The 25960-nt window shown below is 42.9% G+C and overlaps 2 protein-coding genes across 12 annotated transcripts in view; one reads left to right on the plus strand and one right to left on the minus strand.

The window, feature by feature from the left end:
• The window catches only part of CEP44 (centrosomal protein 44), a 68046-nt gene that overhangs the window by 38561 nt on the left and 3525 nt on the right, over positions 1 to 25960 (minus strand). For 7 of the 9 annotated variants that reach the window (XM_068278780.1, XM_068278781.1, XM_068278782.1 and 4 more), the window contains exons 2-4: positions 18144 to 18264; positions 12222 to 12369; positions 9442 to 9588 (exon numbers count right to left, since the gene is read on the minus strand). In XM_068278780.1, the coding sequence (XP_068134881.1) occupies positions 9442 to 9588; positions 12222 to 12369; positions 18144 to 18232 (384 nt within the window). In that variant the 5' untranslated portion in view covers positions 18233 to 18264. The other 2 variants (XM_068278788.1, XM_068278786.1) reach the window with 2 other exon arrangements.
• FBXO8 (F-box protein 8) overlaps positions 24662 to 25960 on the plus strand; it is an 84363-nt gene continuing 83064 nt past the window's right edge. For 2 of the 3 annotated variants that reach the window (XM_068278789.1, XM_068278791.1), the window contains exons 1-2: positions 24662 to 24746; positions 25605 to 25693. The gene's annotated coding sequence lies outside the window, so the exon portion shown is untranslated. Of the gene's footprint in view, positions 24747 to 25602; positions 25694 to 25960 lie in introns of those variants that run through there. The other variant, XM_068278790.1, reaches the window with a different exon arrangement.

A 25960-nucleotide genomic window follows, 5' to 3' on the forward strand; every position in this document is an offset into this window, starting at 1 on the left:
CAGGACTCATAGCAGAAGATCCGGGAGGTGGAGGACAGTGAGGGACTGATTAGTTTAAAGGGGGCTGGAGGAAACCCCAGGTATGTATAAAACTTTACTTTTCATCCGTCTCAGTTACCCTTTAATTTGTAGTCACCAAACCAAATTTTAATAACATATCAAATTATTTTATTTCATCAGCAAAGGGAGTGCATACATTTGCATAAATCAGCATCAATGCAGAATTATTTCCATCTCGTTGTCCATCTCTATTAGTGACACAGCTACACATCAGGCTTTATTCTTACAGCATAGATGTTATTTAGTATATATAAGAGATTCCTGTGTACACATCATATATACAGTCACAATCAGATACGTATATCTGACCTTAAAAATACGGGGACTGCTTTATTGAAGCAGCACAAGTAACTAATTTTGATTGGTTTATTTCATTTTTGTGGACTAAGCACAGCGATTACTGTATATATACATTATTTTTAATGACTATTATCTGAGAAATAGAACATTTTATCATATTTTCTATTTTAATTACAGTTACAAATTAATTAGGAGTCGGAGCATTTTTTCCCGACTCCGACTCCAGGCACCCAAAATTGCCCGACTCCACGACTCCGACTCCACGGCTCCGACTCCACGGCTCTGCTGATACCCCAATGTCTACCCTGGGATCTTTCTGTAACAGCTCTCTTGCATGGCGTCCAAAGGAAATCGCCACCAGGAGACTTGGGCACAGAATACAGCCGGAATATGGCTTATCCAGATAAATAGGAAACTAAATTTGAGACTTCCAACAGCAACCGCTAGCACCTTGTTCACCTCACATTTGACTTCTAGGAATATAGGTGTGAAAGAGTATTGCAAAATTGGTGGAGCTGACTGGTAGAAAATATAATTACCGATTCCCTAAAAATGTAACTGGAACCGACTCCATGGACTGCCATATTTAACTATATTGGGTCTACTTTGGTGGTGCTTGCAAAGAAGCCAAGTGTAAGGGGGGGGGAGAGAATTTTTAATTTTTTAAAAATCCTTTAAAATGTAGTTATTATTGCAGCTAGAAATATGCAACAAATCTTCTTGCTAGGTCAGAAATGGAGTGGTTTACTCCCCACCCCCAGCTGGAAACCCTTACATGTACGTCATGTTAAAAAAACCGGGTCACACATATGACCACAAGCACAAGCTTCAGAAATAGTCACTTATAATCTATGTTTATCTTTCAGAGAACTGTTTCATGTCAAATGCAAGACATTTTCACAACTGCCAGAAAATCCCAGACTTTACTGCTCAGCGCGTTAGAAAGAGAAAATAGAAGAAACTGGGGATTAATCATGTTCAGATATCTCCCCCCCCCCCCCCCCCCCGCAGTGAGCAGACTTGAATACAGATTTCCAATGCAAAGCCTTCATCAAAGGGAGTTCTAATAATTAAAATGTAATTTCACGAAAAACGTAACAGCTCATTACCACAGCACACGTACCCTGAATATGAAAATTAAGGCAAGGCACGGCTGCAAGATCATTCTTCGCTGCTTTAATATTCCAATGATTCAGGACTGCCAGGCAAATTCTGGCACCCTGATAGTCTAGGCCTGCCTTCCTCAACCTTTAGTTGAGGAACCCCTATAAACATTTTTTGGATCTCAGGAAACCCCTACACAAAAATTACAAAATAAAATATGACACCACTTTTCCCTTTTACCTATTATAACTACTTTAATACACCTATTGTTTAACAATAGTATTAAAAATGTAATCATCCCCACATATGAAATGCCACAATCACCACCCAAGTGAAAAGCAGTCGCATGTATGAAATGCATGCTCACATACTTAAAATACGGCAATTACCCCCACGTACATGAAGTACCAAAATTACCTCCACATACATGAAGCTTCGCAATTACTCTCACCTACACAAAATGAAGCCATTACTACCCCCATACACGAAATGCAGCAATTACCACCACACACATGAAACACCACAATTAAACCCACATACTGATACATGAAATGCCAAATTAACCTCCACATAAATGAAGCACAGCAATTACCCTCACATACAAGAAATGCAGCCATTTACCCCCCCCCCCCCCCCCATACATAAAATGCAGCAAGTACACCACATACATAAAATGTGGCAATTACATTAAATCCACATACATGAAACACAGCAATTACCCCCACATACTTGAAGTATCACAATTACCCACACAAACATGAAGCGCAGCAATTGCTCCCACATACACAAAATGCAGCAATTACCAACACACAAAGCACCACAATTACCCCCACATACATGAAATGTGGCAATTACCTCCACATACATGAAGTGTCGCAATTACGCTCACATACATGGAGTGCAGCTATTACATACACAAAATTAACCCCACATGCTTGGAACACAGCAATTACCCCCACATACATGAAATGCAGCAATTACTGCAACATAAAATGCTGAGATCAGCATAGAAAGCGCTGATAAATAAGCGAATAACTCAGGGCTGTGGAGTCTGAGATTTCATAAACTGAGGAGTTAGAGTCGGAAGATTTTTGAACCAACTCCACAGCCCTGGAATAACTTGACTTTCAGAAGTGGTGATCACTACAAAATTGGCTTTGATTGTAACCTTACTGACACTTTTATAGTCACAGAACATAAAATTGCGTAAATATAAATAAGTGGGCTTGGTGATGCGCTGTGGATTGGATTAATCTGCCAGATGCATCAACAATAGAGTGTGACTACTTTGACCCACTAAAAAAGGGGAAGTAGGACTATTTTGTCTTGCAGAAGTGTCAAAATGCTGCAGAACATAGTATATCTCAGTAAATACAACCCCAAATCAAAACACAGTTTTCATATGCCAACATGACATTTTAAAAGAATTCTACCTGCATATTGTGCAAACAACAGAATCTGTCTGCTGCACCATTTTATAGACCCACAGCTTCTCCTCAGCGACAAAGGTTTACCTGCTCACTCTGAGTCAGTCTGGAACAACCCCCCTATAGTAGAGTGACCAGACGTCCCGGATTGCCCGGGACACGTCCCGGATTCGGGGTCCGCTGTCCCAGGCAGCATGAGGTCCCGGGAAACGTCCCGCTTTCAGCAGCGGGACGTCCCGGCCTCGGGACTCTGGCCACTCTCTCCTCAATGAACTGGCAGCGGCGTCTATAGACGCCGTGCCAGTTCATTGCCCGCAGCCCCGCTCCAGCCTCCTCTTCCGGTGTCTGTTTCCGACACCAGAAGGCGAGCAGGGCTACGGCAAGATGGCTGCCGGAGCCCTGTACTGGAGACCTATTTGTGTCACTAGTACAGGGCTTCGGGCGCCATCTTGCCGTAGCCCTGTCAGCGCGGGAGACCAGAGCAGGAGGAACAAGACGGTCCCGGGACGGAGCAGCGCGCCAGAGGCCGGACACTTTTGCCAGGTGAGTAAATGCTTTCTTTTCCAGGTGAAATGTTTGCCCGCATTGTTTCTTTTCCAGGTGAAATGTTTGCCCGCATTGTTTCTTTTCCAGGTGAAATGTTTGCCCGCATTGTTTCTTTTCCAGGTGAAATGTTTGCCCGCATTGTTTCTTTTCCAGGTGAAATGTTTGCCCGCATTGTTTCTTTTCCAGGTGAAATGTTTGCCCGCATTGTTTCTTTTCCAGGTGAAATGTTTGCCCGCATTGTTTCTTTTCCAGGTGAAATGTTTGCCCGCATTGTTTCTTTTCCAGGTGAAATGTTTGCCCGCATTGTTTCTTTTCCAGGTGAAATGTTTGCCCGCATTGTTTCTTTTCCAGGTGAAATGTTTGCCCGCATTGTTTCTTTTCCAGGTGAAATGTTTGCCCGCATTGTTTCTTTTCCAGGTGAAATGTTTGCCCGCATTGTTTCTTTTCTGGCGAAATGTTTGCCTGCAGTGCGTTTCTTTTCTGGTGAAATGTTTGCCCGCAGTGCGTTTCTTTTCTGGCGAAATGTTTGCCCGCAGTGCGTTTCTTTTCTGGCGAAATGTTTGCCCGCATTGCGTTTCTTTTCTGGCGAAATGTTTGCCCGCAGTGCGTTTCTTTTCTGGCGAAATGTTTGGCCGCAGTGCGTTTCTTTTCTGGTGAAATGTTTGCCCGCAGTGCGTTTCTTTTCTGGTGAAATGTTTGGCCGCAGTGCGTTTCTTTTCTGGTGAAATGTTTGCCCGCAGTGCGTTTCTTTTCTGGTGAAATGTTTGCCCGCAGTGCGTTCATTTTGTACTGACATGTTGCCCGCATTGCGTTTATTGTCTGGTGAAATGTTTGCCCGCATTGCGTTTATTTTGTACTAACATGTTGCCCGCATTGCGTTTATTTTGTACTGACATGTTTGCCCGCATTGCATTTATTTTATACTGACATGTTGCCTATTGCGTTTATTTTCTGGTGTCCGGGGTAACTGTTACTGCATTTATTATTTAATGGTCATAGATGGCTATGTTTGCTGCTTTGTGGTTACGGTATACTATTAGCATCACACAGTTTCTGCACACCCATGATATAAAGTCTCGTTTGTCCACATCATGGCGTAAACACTGCTTTCTTATGCCTCGCTGTTACATCATTACGTTAGCTCCGCCCATACAATGTCATGGCCACGCCCAGGAGGAACAAGACGGTCCCGGGACGGAGCAGCGCGCCAGAGGCCGGACACTTTTGCCAGGTGAGTAAATGCTTTCTTTTCCAGGTGAAATGTTTGCCCGCATTGTTTCTTTTCCAGGTGAAATGTTTGCCCGCATTGTTTCTTTTCCAGGTGAAATGTTTGCCCGCATTGTTTCTTTTCCAGGTGAAATGTTTGCCCGCATTGTTTCTTTTCCAGGTGAAATGTTTGCCCGCATTGTTTCTTTTCCAGGTGAAATGTTTGCCCGCATTGTTTCTTTTCCAGGTGAAATGTTTGCCCGCATTGTTTCTTTTCCAGGTGAAATGTTTGCCCGCATTGTTTCTTTTCTGGCGAAATGTTTGCCTGCAGTGCGTTTCTTTTCTGGTGAAATGTTTGCCCGCAGTGCGTTTCTTTTCTGGCGAAATGTTTGCCCGCAGTGCGTTTCTTTTCTGGCGAAATGTTTGCCCGCATTGCGTTTCTTTTCTGGCGAAATGTTTGCCCGCAGTGCATTTCTTTTCTGGCGAAATGTTTGGCCGCAGTGCGTTTCTTTTCTGGTGAAATGTTTGCCCGCAGTGCGTTTCTTTTCTGGTGAAATGTTTGGCCGCAGTGCGTTTCTTTTCTGGTGAAATGTTTGCCCGCAGTGCGTTTCTTTTCTGGTGAAATGTTTGCCCGCAGTGCGTTCATTTTGTACTGACATGTTGCCCGCATTGCGTTTATTGTCTGGTGAAATGTTTGCCCGCATTGCGTTTATTTTGTACTAACATGTTGCCCGCATTGCGTTTATTTTGTACTGACATGTTTGCCCGCATTGCATTTATTTTATACTGACATGTTGCCTATTGCGTTTATTTTCTGGTGTCCGGGGTAACTGTTACTGCATTTATTATTTAATGGTCATAGATGGCTATGTTTGCTGCTTTGTGGTTACGGTATACTATTAGCATCACACAGTTTCTGCACACCCATGATATAAAGTCTCGTTTGTCCACATCATGGCGTAAACACTGCTTTCTTATGCCTCGCTGTTACATCATTACGTTAGCTCCACCCATACAATGTCATGGCCACGCCCATTTTTTCGGCGCGGTGCGCAGCCCCCCTCCCCCAGTCTTCGCCGCTGCGTGCTCCTCACTCCTTCCCACTTTTCGCCGCGGCGCGCTACACGCGCCGCCCCCCCCCACGCCCCCCCCCCCCCCTCCGTCCCAGGTTGGACCCACAAAAATATGGTCACTCTACCTATAGTCACATGGGTATGTAGGAGAAGAGTGATTACTGTGCTAGCGAAAGCCAGGCCTCCCTGCTGACTGCTATCTTATCATAGCTGGCACTCTCTTGCAGAGACGTGTACCAGGTTGTAGGAAGCACTGGGATGGCAAAAGACTTAGAACACCACCTCTTATAAATATACTTTAAAGTGCTGCATGTAGTATTTCTGCAGCAAATGTGATTCTGTAGATCGTATAGAAAATCAAAAGGACGGTGAAAAAGGGCAGCACGATTGCATAGTGGATAGCACTCTTGCCTTGCAGCACAGGGTCCCTGGTTCAAATGCCAACCAGGGCACTATCGGCACAGAGTTTTGTATGTTCTCCCCTTATTTGCACGGGTATCCTCTGGATTCTCCAGTTTCCCATCACATCCCAAAAACATACAGATACGTTAATTGGCTTCCCCCTAAATTGGTCCCAGATTACGATGCACATATGACTAAGGTAGGGATAGGACTGTGAGCGTCTCTTAACCTGCTGGGCGGTCTGGACGAGCTCAGCTCGTCCAGTACCGCCGGAGCCTGCCGCTCAGGCCCTGCTGGGCCGATTTGGCTCAAGTAAAAAGCAGCACACGCAGCCGGCACTTTGCCAGCCGCGTGTGCTTTCTGATCGCCGCCGCTCTGCGGTGATCCGCTGCGAGCAAAAGAGGGTCCCTCCAGCCGCCTGAGCCCAGCGTAGCCGGAACAAAAAGTTCCGGCCAGCGCTAAGGGCTGGATCGGAGGCGGCTGACGTCAGGACGTCGGCTGACGTCCATGACGTCACTCCGCTCGTCGCTATGGCGACGAGGGAAGCAAAACAAGGAAGGCCGCTCATTGCGGCCTTCCTTGTTTATTCTGGGCGCCGGAGGCGATCGGAAGAACGCCTCCGGAGCGCCCTCTAGTGGGCTTTCATGCAGCCAACTTTCAGTTGGCTGCATGAAAGTTTTTTTTTTATTAAAAAAAAACCCTCCCGCAGCCTCCCTGGCGATCTTATCAGAACGCCAGGCAGGTTAAAGAGAATCTGTATTGTTAAAATCGCACAAAAGTAAACATACCAGTGCGTTAGGGGACATCTCCTATTACCCTCTGACACAATTTCGCCGCATTAAAAGTGGTTAAAAACAGTTTTAAAAAGTTTGTTTATAAACAAACAAAATGGCCACCAAAACAGGAAGTAGGTTGATGTACAGTATGTCCACACATAGAAAATACATCCATACACAAGCAGGCTGTATACAGCCTTCCTTTTGAATCTCAAGAGATCATTGTGTGTTTCTTTCCCCCTGTTCTCATGCACTGAAGTTTCAGGCTGCTTGTTTCTTCCTGCAAACAGCTTTGTCCTTGTCTGTAATTCTTCAGCATGTGAAAGCCCAGCGAGCACAGGGGACGATTTATCCAGCTTGTAAAAGTTAAGAGAGAAGAGAGAAGCTGCTCTAATCCTAAATAACACACAGGCAGTGTGCATAGAGGGGCCTGAAAGGGGGAGTTCATAGCAGAACCACAACACTGAAGAACTTGGCAGCCTTCCAGACACAGGCCGACAAGTCTGACAGGGGAAAGATACATTGATTTATTACAGAGACAGTGATAGTATAAAGTGCTGCAGTAAGCCAGAACACATTAGAATAGCTTTTTGAACTTGTAGGATGATAAAAAAACAGGATACAATTTTTGTTACGGAGTCTCTTTAAGGAACAGTGATCGACAAGACTATATATACTCTGTAAAGTACTACAGAAGATGTTGGTGCTATATAAAATAATAATTTTTATTTTCCATTAGAGTGTTTCGATTTTTTCCTAATCCCAATTGTCGGCCTGCATACTTTTTAGTGCATTTGTGCTCCATTCAACGGTTCAAGGTACAATAGCAACGAGTGGAAAATGCAGGTTGCACAATTGCATCACAACCCGATTTTGCGTGCAATTGCACTTCCTAGTGCAGTGATGGCTAACCTTGGCACTCCAGCTGTGACAAAAGCACAAATCCCATCATGCCTCTGACTTCCTGATGTATGCTTAGAGCTGTCAGAGTATTGCAATACCTCATGGGACTTGTAGTTTAACCACAGCTGGAGTGCCAAGGTTAGCCATCACTGTCCTAGTGGAAAAGCAGCCTACTGGTTCTTTCTATTTTGCCTCATTTGAAAGTGGCCAGAGGGGATAAGAGTAAAAATGTACCACATTTGTATCTGTATACTAGAAAAGACCTTGCGCTCACTGAGCCTATGTATATATTTTGCGACTGGCTACACACGCTTGCTTGACAACACTTGTTTGAAAATGATGTGATAGAATTAGCCGAGCTGAAAGCGGATCCATAATATTCAAGGTTTAGATAAACAGTAGGCTAATATTATTAGAAAAGCAGTGGATGAAGACTCGAGAATTCTAGACAGGATAAAAATTAGAGAAATAATCCCTCACCCTGTAAAGAAATTTGCAGGCCAGAGTGTGACAAAACAGATTAGACAAAGAATGTATATTTAAACCAAAACGCTGTGTTTACTACGGTCATCACATAAAAAAGTAAAAATAAATAAATACAAATACTTGTGCCGTGGCCATTATTTCACTTTGGAAGTCATGCCCTATAGAATACATTCCTATAATAAGGCAAGGTTAATGGGAAAATTGTGAACATATGTCCTTCTTAAAACAAAATTACATTTCCTAGGCCACAAACAATTTCATCAGCTGCTAATAGACTCCAGATCAACTGGACAAGAACTCCGCCAATTCATCATTAAAAGGCTTTCAAAAGGTTTTACCCAGAAGTGTTGCTGCTGAAACTCAGAGTTACACAAATCTTTGTGTTGTGACTACAAAAGACACAGAAATCAGATTATGGGCCGGTTCACACTCGGCGCTTAGAGCGCTGCTTGCCATGTTCGTCTCCATGATTTGCGGGCAAAATCTCGCGATTCAGCGTAATTGGTGCTTGCAATTCTCGCTTGTGATTCCCATTCAATAGAAAGAGAATCACAGCACAATCAACCCCAAAACTATGCATGCAGCGTGTTTGCGACTGAATGAAATCGCAAACGCTGTTGTGTGAATGTATCTATAGGGATACATTAGTAGCAAGGCCTTAAAGTTCTGGGGAAAAAAATAAATAAATAAATAAATCGCCCAGTGTGAACTAGCCCTATCTCTTTAAGATAATATCCCAAAATAAGGAAAAGAAGACTGGCTTTACAACGCTTCTTCATAGGCATCAGCCTATGACAGCTGATTGCTCCTAAGCCTCCCAGGGGGACAGCCGTGTCATATGGCTGTCCCCAGTACAGCGCTGCCGTAGATCGCAGCGCTGTATATTGTAAACAGACGGCAGTTTCGCCGTCTAACAGTCTCCTAGTGGCGATTGCCGCTGGGAGAGTGATGAAAGCCCGGAGCTCCGTCATTCAAGTGGAGAAGATTGTGCACGCCCTGCAAAACCCCGCCACAGGACGACACACGCCAACTGGCATTGAGCGGTCCTGGGGCTGCCGCTGCGTCCCTGCCAGGTGGCGTGGAGCGGTCGGCAAAAGGTTCATTAGTGCACTTTTACCACAGTTTATAGGAACCTGAAGTAAACACAATTTCCTGTACCTTGTTGTGGTTCGTAATTTCCTTATGTCTTTTCACTACACAGTCTATGATATCACAGACAGTTTGTATCTTCCTTTCAGCGAAGGCACACTGAAGAAACTGCTGCTTTGTTAGTACTGGCTTGTAGTGGAACACATCTCGGAGAACCTGCAGTGATAAATGGAAATGGAAGATATCTGTAGTCATTAATATAAGCAGCAGAGCAAACATATCCACAGAAGATCTGCAACATTCATTATAGACCTTTCTTATTCATTTCAGGGCTTGCAATTCTTTCTTGTTTTTGGTAAACATCTACTTCCTGGTATATGTCTGAACTCTGCCTGTTCTCTGTAAGCTGTGTAACTTAGGTTTTAGGACTTACTCTGTTTCTCCTGATCTGTACACTTACATTGATAAGCTGTAGCCTAACAACACATATGTACAACACTCAGACCTCAAACTGTCACCTTAGGGATTGAGTCCCAATCCATACAGGCAACGGGTTACTATGTGTGTATACGCAGCGTAAAGTGGAATGAAACTGGCAAGAGCAGCTTTGCTTTAAAACATTAAACAAAGCATAAAACAATACTGGTATTATAGTCAATGGAAGGCAAATTGCTACTTCACTGAAGCTAACTGATAACACTGCATGTTGCAGCAGGACAAATGTTCAGATTGTGTAAGTAATTGGTGGGCAAACAAAGATAAAGTTCTTTTCAGCAAGGTATGAGACATAAGGCCCCTACACACGTCGGATTTCCGCGAACGACGGGTCGTTAGAACGTCCCGTCGTTCGCCCGCTAAATCGGGCGTGTGTACAGACTATCGCTCGCTTGATAAGAGTGAGTTTGAGCGATCCGTGTGTGTATGGGCCTATAGGCCCTGATGCAATAATCTGTGGTAATGTTTCTGTGCGCAGGGAATTCATGGCAATTTTACTGTTATTAATGCCAGGCGGAGTATCGCCTGTTAATACGCAAAGAGCAACACGTGTTAACCCGCTAGTGCGGGTGGGACTAACGGCTTAACAAGCTGTGTTCCCCGGCGTGAGTAATGGTAAAAATGCAGGGCGCTCCCTGTGCACAGTAATTATACTGCATCAGGCCCATAGATACTATTATATATCTCATGCACACCTCCTCAACCTTTAAAGGCCGACTTTCGACCTACGTGCCGGTGCTCGACTCCTGCAGGTACACCACTTCTGCCAAACCATGAACTATAGAACAGATAGAGACTGCACACAAAAGGCTTCACCAAATGAACTGTATTGACAGCATACAGAGGCACACGACATGTTTCAGGCGGAGCCCTTCCTCAGGTGTGCCACACCCTTCATCAGCAACACGTCAATACCCCACCCCCAGGAAGTCCATGTGATCACCTGACCACCAGTAACCATAGTGACACAGAAAACAAAAATATAACAACTTTACATAATATTCAGTCCGAGGAACTACATCTAGATGGCTACCTCTGCTAATTACTGAGGAACAGGTTATCCAGATCTATGTATTCAACCCAGAATAATAATACACACTATATAGATTAATAATCCTTTACGATACCAAGCCTAGTTCATTCCTGTTTCAGATGCTCTGAGCATTCATTTCACCTAGAAGAAAAAGCGACATTTACAAAAAACATTTCAAACTCAGGTTCTTATTTAGACCATTGGGATGACCACATTTAAATTTAGGGGGTTAGCCAGTTACGATGGTTTGTGGTGGAAGGAGTGCCAAGATAAAATAGACGTGGTGACAGGAAAATGTTGCTACAATGTGAAGCAAAGTGGATAAATAAATTTAAATGTGTTCATCCCAATGGTCTAAATGAGAACCTGAGTTTGAAATGTTTTTTGTAAATGTCGCTTTTTCTTCTAGGTGAAATGAATGCTCACAGCATCTGAAACAGGAATGAACCAGGCTTGGTATTATAAAGGATTATTAATCTATATAGTGTGTATTATTGTTCTGAGTTGAATACATAGATCTGGATAACCTGTTCCTCAGTGATTAGCAGAGGTAGACATCTAGATGTAGTTCCTCGGACTGAATATTATGTAAAGTTGTTATATTTTTGTTTTCTGTGTCACTATGGTTACTGGTGGTCAGGTGATCACATGGACTTCCTGGGGATGGGGTATTAAAGTGTTGCTGATGAAGGGTGTGGCACACCTGAGGAAGGGCTCCGCCCGAAACATGTCGTGTGCCTCTGTATGCTGTCAATACAGTTCATTTGCTGAAGCCTTTTGTTTGCCGTCTCCATCTGTTCTATAGTCCATAGATACTATTGATATGCTACTGATAAAGCCAAGAACTGATGCGGAACCATAGCAATGCAAGCATTAACCCTGTAACGCTTGTGGTACTAATGGGTTAACAGGCCCCGTTGACACTGCACGTGTTTCCAGCCGCGTTTTGGAAACGCGTGCGGGAGGCCGATACGCACGACATCAGACAGTGCATAGAGTGCACTGTCTGAGGTTCACACTGCATGCGTTCCGGACATGTGCGGTCCGGGAACGCATGCTGCACACATTTTTTGCAAAAATGCGTGGCTGACCCATTCACTTTTCAGTGATGGGATCAGCCACGCAATGCACACAAACGCGGATGGCGTGCGTTCGCATGCAGTGCGTTCTGCACGCATGGCCATCCGCGTTTGTAATGTGAACGGGGCCTTAGAGTACAACTGCGGCATGCTCCCTGTGCACTGCAACTTTACTGAAGTTTACTGCATCAGACCCAGAGTTTCATCACTGATAAGAAACAGAAAGTGAGGCATTTACTTACCTTGTACACAGCATCAATAAACCTCAAATCACTCTTTGAAGAAAGCTCAACATCTAAAGAAACCAGGATCTCTGCGACGCGTGTTGAATAAGCAGTAAATGTGTAGTTGAGAATGGGTAGTGATGCAGCAGGGTCTCCTTTCACCAAACTATATATATGTTGAGAAACAACAACAACAACAACAACAAAAAAGAAAGGATTATGTGATGTTTGGTAACCCCCATTTAAAAAGGACACTTGAGGTAAAAATAAATTAATGAAATCAAGGATTGTATCCATCTTCTTTCTCCTAAAAATGACTAAGATATTTCACAGTTTTATTCTATATTTAAATCTACTTTTTAAGTTTTTACTGGTTTATTGTTTTTGCTCAATGACACATTCATTGAAGTATGCCAGAGCTAAAATCTATGAACTATTGATTCTTTTTATCGCTTTCCTGCTCTTAGAAGCCATTTTCTGCTAGGAAAGTGCTTTATAGTTGTAATTTCTTTTCAGTGAGGGTCACACTGTAGTCTAACCCAGTCCTGACTCAGACAGGAACTGCCACTTACATACCTGATGTTTAACTCTTTCAGGCAGAGAAAGAAAAAAAAAAGGAGCACAGCATAGTTATTTGTGTGCTAGGCACTGTACATACACGTTTATCTCATCATGACACGTCACCTTGGGTGTCCAAATACAATTTCTTGCAACCTACAATGTCCTAACATGAAACACCAGCAAAATAGCTAGTTGATAAGACACAGTATTGACAATATACCATTTTCAGTAAGCTTACAGTTACCAAACTGATGCTAGAGATGAGATCTTACACTGAAAGCCAGGGGCTTTCGGAGCCCAACAACAGATTGATTTCTTAAAGAGGAACTCCAGTGAAAACAACAATGAAAAAAAGTGCTCAATTTTTACAATAATTACATCAATGTTTTCCCATTGTAAAATCTTTCCTCTCCCTGGTTTACATTCTGACATTTATCAGACGGTGACATTTTTACTGCTGGCAGTAAAAATTATGTCTGTGGAAAGAGATGATGCAGTTTTGCCAGTTGAAAACAGCTGTTATTTCCCAAATGCAGCAAGGCTCACAGACAGGAAACTGTCAGGACCATGGACCTGACATCACACTGTGGGAGGGGTTTCACCACAATATCAGCCGTACAGGGCCCGCTGAGGTCTATTCAAGAAAAGGTAAAGATTTCTCGAGGGAAAGGAGGTATCAGCTACTGATTGGGATGAAGTTCAAACCTTGGTTACGGTTAAGGAAGGTTAAGGAAATCCAAGCAAAATGTAAAAAAATAAATATATAGTTACTGCACATTTACTCCTTCCATTGTTAAGATTTGGCCTGCAGATTAGGAATTGGACACCACCCGCTTAACAGAGAACAGAAATCTAGCAGCTATTAGCCACCACTAAGGATCACTGGAAGTGTAATCATGTGTCCAGTAGGCAGCATCACCCCTTCCAGTAACCAGAGCAGTAACCAGCCTGCCAGCACAGAGCAGAGGGGGAAGGAAAAGATTATCAAGATATGGAAAACTATTTACCAGTAGGTATTGCAAGTAAAATGAATCATTTTGGTGATATAACCAGCTTTTCAAGCATGAGAGGAAAGATAGCATGCCCAGACCTTTGACTGCAGTAAAGCCAAAAGGGAAAATTGAAGGTATTCATCGGTTAGGGTTGGACATAAATTGACATGGTTAGTATTAGGGGACAGGGTAGTCGACAATAATTACTAGTTGCTAAGGTTAGTTATAAAGTTGTTTACATTAAGTATCAGGAAACAGCTAATGCTAATCTGATGAAAATGATTAACGTTTTAATTTTCAAAACTATTGGCATTAAAGTTTTAATGTATTTCAGCATGAAATCTATTTAACCGTACTGTTGCCGATGCAGTGAAATGCTATGGTCTGTCGATCTGCCGCCACTCCCAACTCGCCACCAATCTAAATCAGGGCTGTGGAGTTGGTACAAACATCATCAGACTCCTCAGTTTATGAGATCACCAACTCCAGATACCCAAAATTGCTCTGACTTTGAGACTCTGACTCCTAAGTCTAATTTTCACAAAGGCTATGTATGGATTTGGTACAAAAATCATCCATCTCCGACGTTTATTGAAATCACCAACTCCGACTTCAATTACCCAAAATTGCTCAGACTCCACAGCCCTGATCTAAATCTTCTATCCGACACAATCAACCATTTCGATTGATTTCGGACAAAAGCCACAGTATCAATTTCTACCAGGTTCTATCAGAGTGATCGAATCACCCGGACATCGAATGGGGTGGAAAGCGATGTGTATGGCCACCTTAAATCTGACCCTAACATTGTCTCCAGCTCTCACCTCCTGCAACCTTCTTTACACCCAGATTGTTTCAATGCTAACCTGTCGGCATCAGCACAGCCAAGATTCCTCACACTGAGCTGTAATGCGTATCGGAATCCCATTTGCCCGGCGCCAAGATGACTGGTTTCTCTCCAGCCAGAACACAGTCAGCAAAATTAACATAACAGAGATTCTAACCTTTCCCCACTCTATACAAAACAAAATAACAGTGCTTTGGCTGGGATTCTGCTTTGTCCTGCTACTCTGCACATCTGATACAATATGTACTAAGGATGAGAGCCGATGTAAAATGTTTACTATCCACATTTTCCAGGACTATTTTGCTTTTACAAACTAAAAAAGAAAAAAAAAAACTGCATGAAGTCTTTATCAAAAACACAAGCATAGAGACGACAACTATTCATGGATCTGGAGAGAAGCTGTTTGAAAGATCCAGCCGACCTTTAGTGCAGATAATTTCTGCGTTACAACAGAAGCTGTGAGTTCAGTGTCCAGATCTCTGCGAAATCCAACTACCCTCTATGTCTGACACTAACCTTCCAATCAGAACTGGCAGCTGGACCATTCTGATTGTCAGCTTCCCAGAACTTCCATTCACAATGAGGTTGTCTTAAGCACTTTTCTTAGATTGACAGCTAAAGTGAACCTATACCGAAGGTAGGGGGAAAAAAAAAAAAAAAAAAAGGTTACCTGGGGCTTCTACCAGCCCCCTGCAGCCATCCTGTGCCCACGGCGGTACTCAACAATTCTCTGGTCCCCCCCAGTCGCTTACTTTCTCGCTTCTGCCGGGCCACGGTGCCTGCGCAAGCCCTGGCCGCGAGTATCCTCATTTGCACTCCCGTCGGCGAGAGCGTCCTGCACAGTTGCAGTACAAGGTTCTCTCGTACTGTGCAGGACTCTCTTGCTGGCAGGAGCACGAACGAGGATGCGTGCGACCAGGGCCGCGCAGGCAAAGAGGGCCACCATTGGTTTAGGTTCACTTTAAAAAAAAAAAACCTACAAATGTAGCAAAGTGCTGGTAACTTTATAGTTCAATTGGTCTTCCTGTACACATTCATATTACTAGACAGAAGAACAATAAGGTTTTTGTAGAAGGTACTGCTGGTTTGAAAAAGGCCTGGAGAGCATATGGTCCATTTTCATTTAAAGAGACACTGACCAGTGGCCTAAAATTAAAATCGTGGCTTACCTGGGTCTTCCTCTAGCCCTCCCATAGGCCACAAAGTCTGCCGGCATCCTCTTGGTCCCGTTGGCAGCTCTGGTAATCCGGTGACTTCAGCTGAAGTCACACGTGCGCACCCCTAATGCACACCCTGCGTGTAATCTTGCTGGTCACCATAAGTGTCCTGCGCATGTGCAGTTCTCTAAAGGCTGAACCACGCATGTGCAAGACTCATACGGTGCCCTGTGTGATGAAGCGCCAAGGGTGTGCACGTGCAACTTCAGCCAAGGCTGTACCACGCATGTGCAAGACTCATAGGGAGCACTGTGTGGTGACGCGCCAAGGGCGTGCCAGAGTGGCTTCAGCCGAAGTTGCCAGATTACTAGAGCCGCCAGCAGGACCACAGAAGGGAGGAAGAGGATGCCGTCAGACTTCGTGGGCTACGGAGGGCTAGAGGAAGCCCCAGTTAAGTCCTCATTTTAATTTCAGGCCACTGTTCAGGGTCCTTTTAACAGAATTCCCTTTTTCTCCCAAGTGGTATTCTCACAACCTTATAAGCCACCAGCAAGCAAGAAAATGTTGCCAGCACTTTTTTACCTACTTGTTTGTACTTTTCCAATTGCAGAGTGCTGGAAAAGTTATTTTAAACAGAAGATGAAAAATGTATCTCCAAGGAGAAAACATAGCAGAAAAGCAAAACTGAATAAGGGCCAGTGATTAACAACGTAAAGCACAAGTTCAGAATTTTTCATGAAACAGACCCAAACTCTTGCACAACACACAATGCAAAGTCATTATTCCACATATAGCTGCTGAAAAATTCACTTCTCTGTGTTCTGTTTGTTTAAGCAAATTAACCTGTCTAATAAGTTCTCATCAGCAACTGTATACAGATTGCAGGAGAGCTCTGCATACAGTAAACAAATCCTTTCAGTGCCTTCTGCAGAAGTAAAACTTTTTTTTTTTTTTTTAAATATATTTTTTTTAGGATTTCCATAAATTGTAATGAAGAAAATGTTTTTTCCATAAGGCCTCTTTCATAGTAGGACGTTGTATTTTGATGCGACGTTAAAGTCACAATGCAAATTACAACGCAATGCCCCCAAAAAGTCGCAACGCAAGTTAATGCCCCGTTACGGTCGCATACAGGCAATGAAAAGTATGTTTCCAGGTCATTAGTGAGCATGTGCAAACAACCCAACGCAGCTAATAACGTGTATAACGCACTGCATGCAGTACTTTCACTTAACGTGCAGCGTTAGTCACCAACGCAACGTGTGCACTGTGAATAGGGCATTGATTTTTTTATTACAGTGAGTTATTCTGAATTAAATATTGTTTTAATGTGCGACTTTAACGTCGCACTGTGAAATTGGCCTAAAGGTTTTTAGATGTGGCTTATATTTTAGAGCAGAGAGGAAGTCCTCAGTTTAGTTCCACTTTAAGATTGGTTTTGTTGATGTCTCTATCAGTCTTGAAGGGACTTTCCCACTTCCTCTAAGGGCAAAGTGAGGGAATGTTTCTCACATGTGGATAGTAATACAAATGTAAAAGCTTTACTGAACTCTAAAGCCCAATCTACACAATACGATTCTTTGTACGATTCAATGAAATCAGACATGTCCGATTGGGATTCGATGCAATTCGATTTGCCATTGTTTTGAATTGCAAACCAAACTGAATCGAATCCCGATCGGACACGTCGGATTTAATCAAATCATAAATAGAATCGTAATCGAATCGTACAAAGAATCGTATCGTGTAGATTGGGCTTTAGAACAATATTAAAACTTTTTTTCCCATGGAGATGGGCTTTTTACAGCAAAGTAGATAAAGAAGTAAATATTTGAGTGCTACAAAATAAGCAAATACACTGATAATAATGCATCCACTTAACCTCCTTAGCGGTATGCCCGACACTGTGTCGGGCATACGACTTCCTGGTCCCAGGAGTCCCCCATGTAAAATAGAAGACAGGAGCTGTACAGGGAGGCTGCGCCGATCACTGGATCCAGGCTGGGTAATGTATTAATGGGGGAGCGGCGGAGATTGGGGGGGTGCAGGGCATTTATACTAGCCATTCAGCCGTTGGATCTCTGGGGGGGGGGTTGACTGGGGGGCACAAATTGGCAAAACCTCCTGAGCGGCATAACGTTCAGGAGGTTAAAGGACTGAGGGGTGGGGACCAAACTTGACATACCATGCCACAATATAAACGTATATGCTAAAGCAGCTAAGGTTATGAAGTAAGCATAAAAATAGTAATGGTACATGCAACTCTTAACAATAAACTCTCTTTAAACAGGCGAGTATTGAGATGAGCACCATGTTGCAGCTATTATTTTGACCGAATTTAAACAAAAAAACAAAACAAAGAAACAAAACATTGCAGCCTTACCCAGAATAGTCAACATCCCTTGGATAATTGAGAATTCTCAGCCTTTGCTCTAATTTTCTGAGGACGCCCTTTATATCTCCTGTAGTCATGATTTGTTTTTTTGGCTTTGAAGAATTGGAGCCTAAAGCGAAAAAAATATAATTAACATATAGCAATTAGGTGTGCATGTATAACAGTAAATATTACATGAGAGAGGTTGGCAACAAAGAATTTCAGCACTGTGTTATCTGTGTGGCATTGAGTTTTGCAGTTTAGCCTGAACACTTGAATGAAATGGTGCAATTTACATAAAGACTCCAACCAAGCCAATGGATCCATTGGCTTGGATGTACAGTATATAGCAGCATTCCATTCAAGGGTTCAGGCTTATAGATCCTACTAATAATCTGACTGTATTTAAAAAGAGGAACCTATTCTTGACTTTAGAACCGGCCCCTGATAAGGTCATAATCTAATTTTTAAACTAATAAGCAGTCTGGATTTTTAACTATATGTGATTAAAAGTTAAATGTTATCCCTAATAGCTTACCTTATAGAGTTAATTACATGTTGGAAACAAAAAAAAAAAACCTGTCCAGCCTTACCGAAAAAAGCAGACGTGGGGCAGTTAAGTCTCACCTTTAAAGAGACTCCGTAACAAAAATTGCATCCTGTTTTTTATCATCCTACAAGTTACAAAAGCTATTCTAATGTGTTCTGGCTTACTGCAGCACGTTCTACTATCACCATCTCTGTAATAAATCAACTTCTCTCTCTCTTGTCAGACTTGTCAGCCTGTGTCTGGAAGGCTGCCAAGTTCTTCAGTGTTGTGGTTCTGTGATGCATCTCCCCCCTCCAGGCCCCTCTCTGCACACTGCCTGTGTGTTATTTAGATTAGGGCAGCTTCTCTCTTATCTTTTACAAGCTGGATAAATCCTCCTCTGAGCTGGCTGGGCTTTCACATACTGAGGAATTACATACAGGCAGAGCTGTCTGAACTCTGCAGGAAGAAACAGCCTGACACTTCAGTGGAAGATAGCTGCAGTGGGAAAGAAACACACAAATGATCTCTTGAGATTCAAAAGGAAGGGTGTATACAGCCTGCTTGTGTATGGATTTATTTTCTATGTGTGGACATACTGTACATCAACCTACTTCCTGTTTTGGTGGCCATTTTGTTTGTTTATAAAACTTTTAAAAACTGTTTTTAACCACTTTTAATGTGGCGAGGAGCGGCGAAATTGTGACAGAGGGTAATAGGAGATGTCCCCTAACGCACTGGTATGTTTACTTTTGTGCGATTTTAACAATACAGATTCTCTTTAAAGCACACCTGAAGGGAGAGGGATATTAAAGCGGACATATTTATTTCCTCTTGACCAATTATTATTATTTAGTATTTATATAGCGCCGACATCTTCTGCAGCACTGTACAGAGTATATTGTCATGTCACTAACTGTCCCTCAGAAAAGCTAACAATCGAATCCCTCCCATAGTCATAGGTCTATGAATGTATCACATAGTGTATGTATCGTAGTCTAGGGCCAATATAGGGGGAATCCAATTAACTTATCTGTATGTTTTTGGGATGTGGGAGGAAACTGGAGTGCCCGGAGGAAACTCACTTGGACACAGGGAGAACATACAAACTCCTTGCGGATCTTGACCTGGCTGGGATTCAAACCAGGGACCCAGCGCTGCAAGGCAAGAGCTCTAAACACTACGCCACCGTGCTGCCCACAACAATTCAGATTTCCTAGCTGTCCTGCCAAGCCTCTATCTGCAATAATTTTAACCATAGACCCTGAACAAGTTTGGAGATCAGGTGCTCTGACTGAAGTCTGACTGGATTAGCTGCATGCTTCTTTCAGGTGTGTGATTAAGACATTACTGCAGCCAAAGACATCAGCAGGACAGTCAGGCAACTGGTATTGTTCAAAAACCCCAGCCACCACTGTCATTTCAGATGTAGGGCAGAAAACCAACAAGCTAGGAGTGAGCAGATTGTGATCTACTGGTAGACAGCACAGGACCTCAGGGTAGATTCCACGCCTCCCGCCTGAGTGATGTGCATGTGCTGCAGTTGTGGTTTTCAGCTCTAGGTAGATTCTACCTGGTAGATCATTTTCAATTTGTCATTTTTGAAGTAGCTCACAAGCTGAAAAACTGGTTATATTTAGTGACAACAATAACCAGAAACTGCTTATAGTTTCAATATAGATTATTGCAATAAATCAGTATCACAATGTATTCTTTTAACTCCATGCTTCCTATAAAAAGACATGGATATGTAGGGCAGTGTGTAAGTAATGCAAATCGAGACCTTAGCAGGACAAGTGGAAGATGAAGAGCAATGTAGAACAGAGCAGTTGGGAACTGTTATGCAGAGAGCTACATACAAGTTCCTGTGCATATCAGTATTGTCACACAATTGCCTGCATCCACAGGTGTATTGCTGGTGTCATCAGCCATCTAGATCTAGTCGCTATAAAATATACATGCACTGTCACACCGGGTGTCACATACCTGCACGGCCTCTCTATTTACTTCCTATAGATTACAACGGCCGCATTCTAATTTACAGGAACCAAGGCATAGCTATTCATGAAAACAAAACTCCGCCCACTTTATTTACCCAGGCCAATAGTGAAGGTGCTTGTGTTCTTCCAATTAGATCTCTTCTCCCGAAGCCTCGGACAGCGTTTTCCCGTGCTGTGAGCTATGATTGGTGGATGCGCGGGCGGCGAGTTCAGGGGCGGGGTTACGGCAGCTTGACTGTTAAGCGGCGGGAGTGTGAGCGGTGAAATGCGATTGGCTGTGCGGGGATTGTAGCAGGGAGCGAACAGCCCTGTGCCTGTTGTGACTTATGGGGGAAATAGCTGGGGAAGCAAATTGTATTCAATGAAAGTAAACAAAAACCGAGCACAACTTGGACTACAAAGGAAAGTTTTATGTGTACTAATGCTTTATTGTAATTGAAAGCCGTGTTTAATAGTGCAGTGTCCCTTCCTTGCATTATTATTTCATTTACATGCCTGAAAAAAAAGATACCGTAGTAGAAGGATGCTTGCTTGGTAAACAAGGAGAAAACTCAGAAAAATGCAGCATGCAGAGTACACATTGCACTTGTATAAAACAGTCCCTGTGATTTTTATAAGGGCCCTTTTCCACCAGCGCGTTTGCGCTGGCTGAATCGCAAACCGCTAGCGATTTTACAATCGCTACGGTTTGCTTTTTAACATGGGAATCGCGGTAGGTCATTTCCACTACTGCGATTCGTTTTTGCCGGGAACGCGAACGCGTGGCGGAGCGATAATTGCCGCGATTTTGCTATGCAGTGCATAGCATAGCAAAATCGCGGCCGCGAACGTCGGGGAATCGCCAGTAATTGCGATTCAGCAATCGCTAGCGTTCAGCGTGAACGCTAGCGATTGCTAGTGGAAAAGAGCCCAATGCTGACGTCTTTGCGTTTTGCGATGTGCATGCGACTGGAAAACGCAGCCAAATCACGTGTCGTATAAAACTGCATATACCGATAGTAAACAAGCTACTATCTATTCTATGCTGATCTTTTGGTGTTTCCTGAAGATGAGGGGAAGGGTTTAAAGGTGGGTACACACATCAGATAAAAGTCTTTGGAAAATGAAAGATCACAGACCAATTTTACCCCTACTGTGTGGTATGAGACCATGCCTACACAGTCTGTTCTATTGAGCTGAACTCCCCATCAGACAAAAATCTTTGCAAGATGCTGTACACATGCAAAAGATCAGTATCTGCAAAAGATCCGTTCCTGCAAAATGCATTCATAGTCTATGATATCTGCATATCTCATACACACCTTGTTTAACGGACATTTATCTGCAGGTCAGATCCACCAGGATGGATCTTCAGATCTGCATATATCTTAACCCATTCGCGTTCCGTCGTTTTCACTTGAGAAATGTTCACCTCCCATTCATTAGCCTATAACTTTATCACTACTTATCACAATGAACTGATCTATATCTTGTTTTTTCCGCCACCAATTAGGCTTTCTTTGGGGGGTACATTTTGCTAAGAGCCCTTTTACTGTAAATGTATTTTAACAGGAAGAATAAGAAAAAACGGAAAAAAATCATTATTTCTCAGTTTTCAGCCATTATAGTTTTAAAATAATACATGCCTCCATAACTAAAACTCATGTATTGTATTTGCCCATATGTCCTGGTTATTACACCGTTCAAATTATGTCCCTATCACAATGTATGGCAACAATATTATATTTGGAAATAAAGGTGCATTTTTTTCATTTTGCATCTATCACTATTTACAAGTTTAAAATAAAAAAAAATAGAAGTATTTCATCTTTACATTGATATTTAAAAAGTTTAGACCCTTATGTAAATATTTACATTTTTTATTGTAATGTTTTTTTTTTTTTTTATATTAAACATTTTATTTGGGTAGTTTTGGGAGGGTGGGATGTAAACATGTGATTTATAATGTAAATGTGTGTTTGAATTTTATTTTTTTTACTTTTAGTTGTAGTTTTACTTTTTGGCCACAAGATGGTGGCCATGAGTTTGTTTACATGACGTCACTCTAAGCGTAACACACGCTTAGAGCGACGTATGGGGTACGTTACAGCCAGAAAAAGCGAAGCTTCCGAGAGAAGCTGTCGCTTTTTCAGCGGGGGAGAGGAATCAGTGATCGGGCACCATAGCCCAATACACTGATTGCCTGGCTAACGAACCGCGGGCCGGGAGCGCGCGGTAGCGCGCATGGTTCCTGGACGTAGTTTCTACGTCCAGGAACCAAAATAGGTTAAGTACCTTAAGGTTGAGCTTGACATCCAAACGACCAGTCGTTTGGAAAAATCAGACGTGTGTATGTCCCATACACACGCCCGATTTTTCCAAACGACTGGTCGTTTGGATGTCAAGTCAGACGTGCGTACAAACGATCGTTCCGCTTATAAGACTGGTTTTGGCCGATCCGCCAAGGGGATCCATCAAAACCAGTCTTATCAGTGGAACAATCGTTTGTACACACGTCTGATAAATCAGATGTGTGTATGTATAGACTATGAATGCAATTTGCAGAAACTGATCTTTTTCACATACTGATCTGTTGAATGTGTACAGCATCCTTGTGTGCAGCATCTTGCAAAGATTTTTATCTGATGGGGAGTTCAGCTCAATGGAATAGAATAGGTATGCTCTCATACTACATTGAAGGGGGTAAAATGGTCTGTGATCTTTCATTTTCCAAAGACTTATATCTGATGTGTGTATCCACCTTAATTCAACATTAAAAAAAAAAATTACATTGTATCATGCTTGCTAAGAAAATTTTTTTGTACGCTCCCTTGAGCCTGGTACACACATCCAATTGTACCACTTCCATGTAGTTTGAGACCTTACCTACACAGTCTGTTCATAAGATTCAAAAATCTGTTGGCCCTCATACTACATGGAAGTGGTAAAATTGGCCAATCAAAGTAGGATGCATCCAATTTTGATTGGCTAATAATTGGCCAATTTTACCACTTTCATGTAGCACGAGAGCTTACAGTCTTTTTATAGTATTCAAAATCTTTTGGCCTTTATGCTATATGGAGGTGGTAAGATTAGTCAGTGATTGGCCTATCAAAATTCAGTGTGCATATGCAGAGCACTTTCGGATGCAGGTGCATAATCAAGGAGGCGCGCTGCCAGGCTAGCACCTACGCACCACTGCTGCAGCCCACCTGCCCGGAAGCAGTTAGATGGTGAACTGTACCTTCACTATAAGGTCTCTTTTCCATGGGAGGCTGAAGGCGGTGAATTCACAGCTTATCAGCTGCTTCTGTTCACAGGCCCAGCACTTGCTAGCACTCGGCATGGGAGGTGGACAGGCAGTCCACTTATGGAATACAAATATTAATAAAAAACACGTGGTATTGTTCCACCCCAATATAGTGCTACACAAATTCCAAAAACAATCACAGGGCTTTTTGATGAACAGTTTGTCTTTAATTCTCCTCAATACAAATTTCTTCAAATTTACAGGACAGGCATGCAGACTCAATAACGGATTCCCATATCACACAAAAACTGTGTGATATGGGAATCCATTATTGAGTCTGCATGCCCATCCTGTGACTTTGAAGAAATTTGTATTGAGGAGAATTAAAGACAAACTGTTCATCAAAAAGCCCCGTGATTGTTTTTGGAATTTGTGAGTCCACTTATGGTGTTACATCTGAGAAAAGTGGTTGCCATCCACACATGTGGCAAGTCACTTTTTTCTTTTCTTTGCCAACAGGTAACACCACCTTGTTACACTTGGCTGCATTGAATTACGCTTGTGGCCGACATCTATATATTCCCACTGTGCACGTTGTTCAGCCGCCCATGGAATAGAGACCTACCTGTGCTGGCCAAGTACTCCCTATTGTGGATAACATCATCTCAGTCATCACTTGATGCATACACATTATGTTAGGAGTAATCTAAAAATGTTTATAAAAGCTGTTCAAAAATTCTGTATTGTTTTTAATTGACATCAAATACTTAGTCAGGTTTGTTTATATCTAATTCAATATTTTAATCTTATAGCTAACTATATTCGATTGAGTCTTCAGTTTTAAGTACCCTGAGGTAAGTTAACCATGTGCTGAGAACTTAGGGTAAATTATAATGTGCACTGTAATGTAAGCTTACTGGCAGCATTTATTTGTATCAGATCCTTAGCTCAAGCAGCTCATTGGTGTTAGCCTTACTACACCTATTGGCCCTGACTTACTTAGGTTGGAGAGTCTCTGTGATCCTGAACACCTAAACTGGATTCCTTCTTATAATTGTCTATTAGGTGTCTATATGGCCCGGTTCACATTGGCGTTTCGAGCCAAAAGGATCCGGCCTCCGCTTAACCGGATCCGGATGGCTCTGTCCGCGGCCCGGTTCACATTAAAAATGGCAGTGAAAACGGATCTGATCAATGATGCGTAGTCACATGACGCAGTCATATGACGCAGAAGTAGACGGAAGCCTCTTCCGCCGGCTGCTACAGAAGATTAGGTATGTGTAAACCCTCCCTCACCCACCCACCCGGCTGCTGCACCCTCCCTCACCCTCCTTTCATTCAGGTTTGCGTCGTTGCATGCCCCATCCCCTGTGGAACGGTCCATTTCTTCACTAGTGTGAAGATACATTCCGTTTTCCATTGCCCCAAATGCTGCAGCATTTTTTGTCCGGATCCGTTCCGCTGGGCTGAACGGTCCGGAAAATTAGAGCCTGCAGCAATTTTTAGATCCGGGGACCAGAACGTACGGAACGTATCCATACCAACGGAAGGATGTGAATGGATCCATAGGTTAACATTGGATACATTCACATCCATTCCATTTGTACAATATAAGTTCTGGTTCCGATCCGCAAAAAAACGCTAATGTGAACCGGGCCTTAGGTGGTAAAAGTGTCATGTCAGATCACAGCAAAAATATTGTCTCTTTTCAGGTATGTTCAGATGATCCAAGCCTGGCAACAGCAGGGTCCAGAAGGACATGGAAACGTTCTGGACTATTCAGTGGCTTCCCTTAACTCGGGTAAGCATCTAGGTCAGCTTTTTTTCTGATTTCCCTTAGGTACAGTATGCCCTATAGTTTTGTCAAATACAATATTTCTATGGGAAATAAACTATATTCAATGTGTGCGGTCAACATGTCCACTTCAGTGTACAGTGGTTGCCACCTCATCCCTTTAAATACTGGCACATATGAATTATACATGCCTTGTGGCTAGTTAGATGCAGTTTAGGTACTGATGTGTGAGTAGCCCCAGAACCTGTATAACTCATATATGGCGGTATTTAA

The sequence above is a fragment of the Hyperolius riggenbachi genome, chromosome 1, assembly GCF_040937935.1.
Source record: "Hyperolius riggenbachi isolate aHypRig1 chromosome 1, aHypRig1.pri, whole genome shotgun sequence".
NCBI lineage: Eukaryota > Metazoa > Chordata > Amphibia > Anura > Hyperoliidae > Hyperolius > Hyperolius riggenbachi.